The sequence below is a fragment of the Cebus imitator genome, unplaced genomic scaffold (genome assembly GCF_001604975.1).
Source record: "Cebus imitator isolate Cc_AM_T3 unplaced genomic scaffold, Cebus_imitator-1.0 Scaffold56, whole genome shotgun sequence".
NCBI lineage: Eukaryota > Metazoa > Chordata > Mammalia > Primates > Cebidae > Cebus > Cebus imitator.
In genome coordinates this window covers 389,046-397,610 of record NW_016107371.1, presented here as the reverse complement: position 1 = coordinate 397,610, position 8,565 = coordinate 389,046, and the positions used below count along the sequence as shown (strand labels likewise).

The window sequence follows — 8,565 nt, the reverse complement described above, 5'->3', positions numbered from 1 at the left end:
AGGGAGAGTTGCTTTGAGCCGAGATGGCGCCACTGCACTCCAGCCTGGCGACAGAGCTAGATTCCGTCTCAAAAAAAAAAAAAAAAAGCTGTCTAAAGTACTGCTTCCAGATAATCAGCAAATGTAATCATGGTTAGAATCATCATAGCTCTTGATCAGCTATTGAAAGTTTGCTGCCATTGCCTGTAAATCGAGAGAGCGAGCGAGAGCTAGAGAGGGAGAGACAGCAAAGAACTGTAACCGTTCACCAAAGTATTAGCAACTCCATACTATATATTGTTAGCAGTAAGACTAAACCCCTCAGGGAGGCCTGGCCAGCAGTTATTATTATTATCATTATTTAGGCTGTGTCACTCTGTCGCCAGGCCCGAGTGCAGTGGCGCGATCTTGGCTCACTGCAACATCTACCTCCTGGGCTCTAACGATTCTCCCACCTCCCGAGTAGCTGAGACTACAGGCGCGGGCCACCATGCTCCGCTAATTTTTTATTTTATTTGTAGAGACTGGGGTCTCGCTATGTTACTCAGGCTGGTCTGGAAATCCTGGGCTCCAGTGATCCTCGGGCCTTGGGCTCCCAAAGTGCTGAGATTACAGGCGTGAGCCACTGCGCCAGGCCGAGCCAGCAATTCTTTTTTTTTTAAGACTTTGTCTCGCTCTGTTGCCAGGCTGCAGTGCAGTGGCACAATCCCAGCTCACTGCAACCTCCGCCTCCTGGGTTCAAGCGATTCTCCTGCCTCAGCTTCCCGAGTAGCTGGGATTACAGGCGCGCGCCACCCCGCCCAGCTAATTTTTGTATTTTTTAGTAGAGACGGGGTTTCACCGCGTTGGCCAGGATGGTCTTGATCGCTTAACCTTGTGATCCGCCCGCCTCAGCCTCCCAAAGTGCTGGTATTACATGCGTGAGCCACCGCGCCCGGCCCTAGCCAGCAATTTTTAATGGGGCTCAGGCTTGAATCTTGAGTTCACTAAAACTTCCCAGCTTGGGAAAACACCCGGGGTTCCCATGAGTGAGGTAAAGGGCCGCTGGTGAGGAACAAAGGCTGCGCGTCCGCGTTCGGAGCCGCTGGGCAGCCGGCCTCGCTGGGGACCAGGGCTGCGGTGTCCCGGGTGGCGGGGCTCCTGGACTGTGACCCGGCCGCCGCGGCCCCGCGCTCCTCCCCCGAGCCAGCGCCTCAGCCGGTGCCCAGGAGGGCGCCGCGGTGACTGGCGCGACAGCCAGGGAGGCGCGGGAAAAGGGGCGCGGGGCCTGAGGCCCGGCTGCCGCCCAAGTGGGTGAGCGAGCGAGCGGCTTGTGAAACACGCCGCGGCCGGGTCACCAGCCAGGACCGGGATCACGCGGCTCCCGGTGCCAGGTGAAGAAGCCGCCGACAGAGTGCGACAGAGAGGAGGGGCGCCCGGGGACAGAGGGCGACGTTCCCCGAAGTTCACGTCCACCAGGGTCAGCCCTCGCGCTTATGTAATAAGGACGCGCTGCCATTGGCTCGCGCGGCGGGCCAGAGCGCAGGCGTGCAAGCGGGGTGGGGGCGGGGAGGAGGCAGCCGCAGGAAGGCAAGTGGGCGGGGCTACGAGGAGCGGGCGGGGCGGGGGCGCCTGGGACTTCGGCGCGGCGTGCGCGGGCACGAGGCGTAGTGGCCTCCCCTAAGGCTGAGGCGGCGGCGGGCGCGCGGCGGCGGCGGGTGTGCGAGGCGCGGGCTGTTGTGCTCCCGGCTCTCCTCTTTCGCCACCTCGGCGGGTGGAGGAGGCCCAAGCGGTACTGGGCGCGCTCCCCCTTCCTCTCTCTCCGGCGTTCTCCCCCTGCCCTCTCGCGCTGCGCTGTCTCTCCGACGCAAGACTGTCCCGGCCCGGGTGAGCGGCAGCGGGGGCGGCGCTGACGCCTCGGGACGCCCGGGAAACGGGGCGGGGGCCTGCCGGCGGGGGGCAGTGGGGACCGTGGGACTCGCCGCGGGTCGCGAGGGGTCGCGGGGAGCGGCGGGGCCCGGCCCGGCGCGGGCCGCTGGAAGGAGGGTGAACTCGGGCGCCTGCCAGGCCCTGCAGGTGGCCGGGTGGCAGGCCAGCCGCGAGAGCGGAGTGGTAACCTTATCCCCGGCAACAGCCGCCGGTCGGCTGCTGGAGGCCGGCGCTCCTGGTGGCCGCAGGGTCCGGGTTTCGGGCAGTCTTAGCCTCCGGGAGGGCAGTCTTGGCCTCAGACCAGGGTCCTTGAGGACTGGCTAGGTGGGGGCTGCCTGGCCTTTGGTGGCAGGGAGGAGGAGGGGGTCTCCGAGGCGGGAGAGGTCGGTTTGGGAAGGAAGGTGCGCCAGGCTGCGGCCGGGGTCGGAGAAGTGTTGGGTGAAGGAGACCTCACTCTGGGTATGTTCCTCCTCTCCTCTCCTCTCCCAAAACGATGGAGTTGAAAGCTAGGGTCAGTCTATGGAGCGCTGCCTGGGCCTCTTCCTTTCAGATGGTTATGGAGAATGTGCCTACTTCCTGGACCCAAAATCCTTTTCTTCTCTTACTCATTTGTGTTGGTTTTAAAGGAGCTTTGGGGCAGTGCTTACTTGTTGCCTCCTACGAGAGCGCCTCGTTTTAGAACTCGTTCCTTCTACTACTTCCTTCTTTGCAGCCCCTCGGAAAACCACACGAAGAGTTGCATTAAAAACCAGCATGTAGGTGTTTGTAAATGACGTTTTCTCTCCAGTTTGTCGCATTTAATCAAGGAACGGTTGTAGCTGCTTACGATTTTGTAAAAATGCTGTTGGCTTGAGAGCAAACCCTAAGTTGAGCTGTCCAAAAGCAGGTGGTTGGTTCGTTTCAGTTTCTGCTTTCAGAAAGGAAATCGATGTGGCGTGTTGTCAGAAGTTAGGGGCCTATCTCAATCATTTAACCTATTTGATTCAATTTCCTTTCTGTGGTGTTTTCTGTCTTCAGAATAAGAACAAGCAACTACTGTCTTTATTAAGTCTCTTCGGGCTTTTTTATTGCTGTTTGGTGACAATGGAAAATGGGTTAACTCTATTGTGTAATGTTATATTTTAGTGAAAGTCCTAAGTGCAAAAGTTAAAAATAATTTTGTGTATCTAGTGACATTGCTTTGTACGAGTCACTACATGGAACTATTACAGTAGCTAGTAACTTGTAGAGAGCAAAGAAACTTCTGAAATTAGTGGCTTAATATTTGAAGATTTTTAAGCGTAAAACGAGAATTCCCACAAAATCAGTGTATCAGCATACATAAAATACATTGTGTCGAAGAGTTAAGATGAGTGACAGGACTGACTACTTTGTTACAAGGTCCTGATAGTAAGACACTGAGACAGAAAAAGTGTTATAAAACATTGGTATATGTTAAGATTGATCATGTGACTACTGTCGTCCAAATTATACAAAAGTATCCAAACCTCTTCCATGGGAATAGGTTTGTAAGCTTGCAGTAACATCGGACTTAAACATACATTTAAAAAAAAAAATGTGCCATTTGGCTTAGAATTAAAGATTTGTTTGTTTGTTTGTTTTTGAGACGGAGTTTCGCTCTTGTTGCCCAAGCTGGAGTGCAGTAGCTCGATCTCGGCTCACTGCAACCTCCGCCTCCCAGGTTCAAGTGATTCTCCTGCCTCAAGCCTCCCAAGTAGCTGGAATTACAGATGCATGCCACCACCCCTGGCTAATTTTAGTAGAAACGGGGTTTCACCATGTTAGCCAAGCTGGTCTTGAACTCCTCACCTCAGGTGATCCGCCTGCCTTAGCCTCCCATAGTGCTGGGATTATAGGCTCAAACCACCCCGCCCTTACTTTTGTTTGTTTGTTTAAGCAAAAATGGAAGCTTAGTCTTCAAGGACTGATACAGCTAGCAATATTTACCATTGTTTGGTGGGAATGGGGTTCTCATATTAGGCTAGCATGCTAACATTTTCAGTTACGAAAATGTGTTAGGCTAGTATGTAGTATGCTAGCTTAATATAAAAACTCCATGTTTTGTCAGTTGATTCAGCCAACTATCCTGAAAAGCATTGATCCTCTTTTACATTTTAGCTGACTTTCAGTTCGTTTTTTTGCTAGTGGGAATTTCTCCAATCAGTGTATTTTTTCAGTTTCCTTTTTTGAGGAATAGGAGCTCAATAATTTTTATGAAATGCTTTGACTTCATATCCATTAACTAATTACGGTTCCAATCAGAAAAAGCTTCACCCTTCCCTGGTGAAGTTAATATAAATCCATTGTACGTTCCTGTCCTGCAATAATTTACATTTAGTTACAGTGCTAGTCAAAACTATATATATATATATATATATATATATATATATATGAATTCTTCTTAGGATCCAATTTTGATATATTTAAAAAGCAATTGAGACTAATGAAAGACTCCTTATGAACAGGTTTAACTTGTGTGGTCTAATAAAAGCCTTTAAATGGAAAAATAAAAGTAACTTTTTTTCAGCGACATGATTTTTTTTTAATCCATTTGGGTTCACTTCAGATCATCAGTAATAAAAAGTGGTATCTTTCAGCTTTGTAAAAGAACCTCTTAACCACGTTCATTTCCTCAACTTGGAACTACTAGAGAGTAAAGAAACTTCTGGAATTAGTAGCTTGGTAATAATCTTATTTTATAATTTGTGCAGCAATCCAGCAAGACCAATGTTTTAAAAAAAATAACAGTAATTTTATGAAAACTAAGTATTTAAGAGAACAGTGTCCACCTGTTTCAGTGGTCTCCTTTAGAAGGATTAGCTGTCAGCTCTTCCTTAAAGTTATAAGAACCACAATTGCAAGTCACCGTAAATACTGGGAAGGGAAATTGCCTTTGTTGAGTGATCAAATAAATGATGGGGGGTGGCTAATCTTTTTAAGTAAATTTTTGAAGATTGCATACAGTAAAGTGCATAAATCTTAAGTGTACAGTTCAATGAATTTTTGCAAGTAAACACACTTGATTCAAGATAGAGAACATTTTCAGAAGCCCGTAAGTCCTCGTCTTGCACTGCCTTCCCAGTCATTAACTGTAACCCCCAAGGTGACTCCTTTCACTATAGATTAGCTTTGCCTGTTTTGAACTTTAAATAATGTATATTCTCCACAACTGGCTTCTTTCCTTTAACATTGAGATACAACCAAGTTGTTACTTGTAACAATTTTTTAAATGCTGCGTAGTTTTCCCGTTGTATAAATACTATAAACATACGTATACAAGCTGTGCATCCATTTTACTGTTGATAGGCATTCAGATTGTTTCCAGTTTTGGAATAGGCACTCTGAACATTTTGTACATGTCTTGGGTACATAACATTTGCATTTCTATTGGATATATACCAAGAGTGGAATTGCTGGCTCATAGAATAAACAACTACCAACTAGCTTTCCACAGAGTTGTGCCAGTAGATACATTTGTAGTATTTGTATGTAGGAATTTTAATACCTACACATTTTTATTTGCCAGATATTTCTATAAAACTTAAGGCTTCAATTCTAAGAATGTTCTTATGCTTAGATTACTCTGTATTAGAGTAAATAAGCCACTCTAATGCTTTACCTTCTGTTTTTAGATATGGCTCGTGGACAGCAGAAGATTCAGTCTCAGCAGAAAAATGCCAAAAAGCAAGCTGGACAAAAGAAGAAACAAGGACATGACCAAAAGGCTGCTGCCAAAGCTGCCTTAATATATACCTGCACTGTCTGTAGGGTAAGGGGAATTGAAAGATACAGCTCTCCCATGGGCAGTTCTTTCATTATAAATTGGTTTGTGTAGATTAAAATTTTGAAACCATGGCAAAATAGATGCTTTACTTGAAATAGTAGGTTCAAAAGCTGATTGTTTTAGGTATCTATCTCATTCATCCTTTCAACAAATATGTTTTGAATGGCTCCTGTGGCCAGATAAAATTAGGTGCTGGGGAAAAGGAGTGAACCAAACAAAATCGCTTTACTCATATAGAATAAAGATGTCTTTATAAGGGCATATGATACACTTCACTAGCATATCATATAGCTCTAAACTACATTCTTAGAGCTATATGATATGCTGGTAAATATACCACTGGTAATATCATTGGCTTTTTTTTTCCTTCTTCACTAAATCCATAATTAGGAGGTCTATAAAACCATATAGAGTATATTCATGTTGAGAGCTTTTCCTAGAATTCATGTGTTTTATTAGATTTGAAAAACAATAATTACAACAACTACTTTTGAGTGTTTACCATATGCCAGACATAGATCCAGGTTTTTACGTTGTATTCACCCATTTAATCTACGTAACAGCCCTATGAAGTAAAGTACTTTTATTATTCTCATTTTACAGAAGAGTAAACTGAGTCATGGAAATTAAACAATTTGTGTGGGGTCACCCCACTGGTTAGTAGAAGAGCTGGAATCTAAAGTTAGGCAGTTCAGCTCCGGAGTCCACCCTCTGGACCACTACTGTACTGCCCCTCAAAGAAATACTTCTGAAATTCCAAATCAGAGCCTCTTTCCTGTTTGTTTAAGCTCATTACCCTTGAAGTTAGTGAATGGCAGTGCCAAAGGAAACCATAGTGAGGTTAGTTACCTACATATACACTCAAAATAATGAAATTGAACAGCTTCTGATTGTTTGGAAAGAGGCAGGGTGCACAGTTTAATCAATTAGTAATGAAATACCTTAACCTAAAAGTGCTAGAGTAATTTGCATATTTAAAAACTCAAACCCACAGACTTTTATTTCATATTTTGTTAATTGAATGGGTTAAAAATAAATAATTGAAGGTTCTTGTCAAGAAAAGTCAGTATAGTATAGTATTTGAGAGGTCACATACCTAGTACTAAGTTAAAATAAGGTCTTGGGCAAATTAAACTGGGTTTTAGTTTTCTTATCACATGAAATGAAGATGCTAGAAAGAGCTACAGATTGCTTTGAAGGTTCTGTGGGAATTAAGGTAACATGCTTAACATAATAAGCATTCAGTAAATGTTACCTGTTGTTTGCTGTTAATCAGATAAGCAGAATACATTCTGTGTGACCTACCTTTCTTTATATGTGAAATGTGGGAATGTTAGGAATTTCTTTACCACAAAATCCCTCTTCATATGCCAGCCACTGAGTTGTAGGAATTTAAAGATGTTTTGTGATAATTGTGTATCATGAGAAGGTTCAGGATTCTAAAATGTAACACATTTTTGTTTCATAAATAAAGTCTAGCTCTCTTTTGCACAATTTTTTTGTTAGACGCAAATGCCAGACCCTAAGACCTTCAAGCAGCACTTTGAGAGCAAGCATCCTAAGACTCCACTTCCTCCAGAATTAGCTGATGTTCAGGCATAAGGTTGTTTACAGGTAGGTAACCTCTTTTTTATTGGTTTGTTAATATCAAGGTTGTAAAAAGACCAAAACTGTCTTCTCAGATTGTGAAATTAATTTCTGCCTTCTGAGACTTTATTGCTTTCACCTTTTAATGTGTAACTTAAAAGTCCCTTTTCCTCAGACTATTTCCTTTCAATGCCTTTGAAACATCCAAATTTTTACTACTGTAGCCAAAAATGGGGAGATGAGTACATGCTGGCCAACTCTGGTCCAAGAATGAAAGAAACTTATCAGTTTAAAGGAAATAGTGATTACAAAGATATTTGAGAGTTTTCCTCTCAGAAACAGTGTACACCAATGTTCCTGATCACCTTTTTACAGTTATTTTACTTATAATAATTAGCAGATGTTCTTCTTTTTTCCCCCCCAACGCATCCCCTTAGCAGAGTTTATGAGCATTAAAATATAGGGCAAAATGTAGATATGTGCTATGTAAATTTGTTTATAAATTTGTTGTTTGAAAGTCATCACTTTGCACATTACATTTGGTTGGAATTTTTCCCCCTAAAGAATGGAGTTAGTGGTGGGTGTGTTGTGTGTTTGAGAATTATTTCTGATACTATCTTCATAGTGTTTTTTCTTAGTTATTTGACATGCAGATTAAGTTGCATTTGTGTAATGGTAACATTCATTGAAAATTTTGCTTATGTTTTATAGGTGAATTCATGACACCTTTGAGTCTTCTACTGTCTCAGACCTTAGGTAACATACCTGCAGCTGCTTTTCTAACAAACTGTTGATCAGCAAAAATAAAGGGGCTACAGAAAACACTCATTTTTATGCTGTTCCCTTTTGGGCTTCATGCAAAGACAATTCTGTGTAAATGTACAGTTGACTCTGATTTGGAAATCTGAAAATCAGTCCATCCTTGTTATAAAAAATTTTTTTACAATTGTAATTATATTGATGTTCATATTGTGTAAAATAACTCATTTAATAAAGTAGTACTTTGATTTACAACATCACAGGATAAATGGTTTTAGAAATTCTGTTCTAACTTTCCACATTATTTGCCTTATAAAAATCTAATGAATTCATCAGCTAGAATTGCAAGTGCAGTTCTTATATCCCTTTCTCAGCTCCGTGACAGGTTCCTTAGTTAAATTAGAGCACTCATTCATTAAACTTATACATACGATTTTATTGGCAGCTGATGACCTAGGTAAAAAATGACTTATCTGCTGCCTTAGTATATTGCAGTTATATATCATTGTCCCCCTCTGATTATTTCCTGTGTTTGAGTTAGAATATAT

The 8,565-nt window shown here is 43.4% G+C and overlaps 1 protein-coding gene across 3 annotated transcripts in view; it reads left to right on the top strand.

Annotated features, from left to right (window-relative positions):
• The first annotated feature begins 1,570 nt into the window (after positions 1 to 1,570).
• Positions 1,571 to 8,565, top strand: part of ZNF706 (zinc finger protein 706) — a 27,392-nt gene continuing 20,397 nt past the window's right edge. Inside the window, exons 1-5 of one of the 3 annotated variants that reach the window (XM_017528891.1) lie at positions 1,598 to 1,845; positions 2,514 to 2,642; positions 5,520 to 5,656; positions 7,178 to 7,285; positions 7,970 to 8,282. In XM_017528891.1, coding sequence (XP_017384380.1) covers positions 5,522 to 5,656; positions 7,178 to 7,273 — 231 coding nt within the window. In that variant the 5' untranslated portion in view covers positions 1,598 to 1,845; positions 2,514 to 2,642; positions 5,520 to 5,521 and the 3' untranslated portion in view covers positions 7,274 to 7,285; positions 7,970 to 8,282. Of the gene's footprint in view, positions 1,846 to 2,513; positions 2,643 to 5,519; positions 5,657 to 7,177; positions 7,286 to 7,969; positions 8,283 to 8,565 lie in introns of those variants that run through there. The other 2 variants (XM_017528892.1, XM_017528894.2) reach the window with 2 other exon arrangements.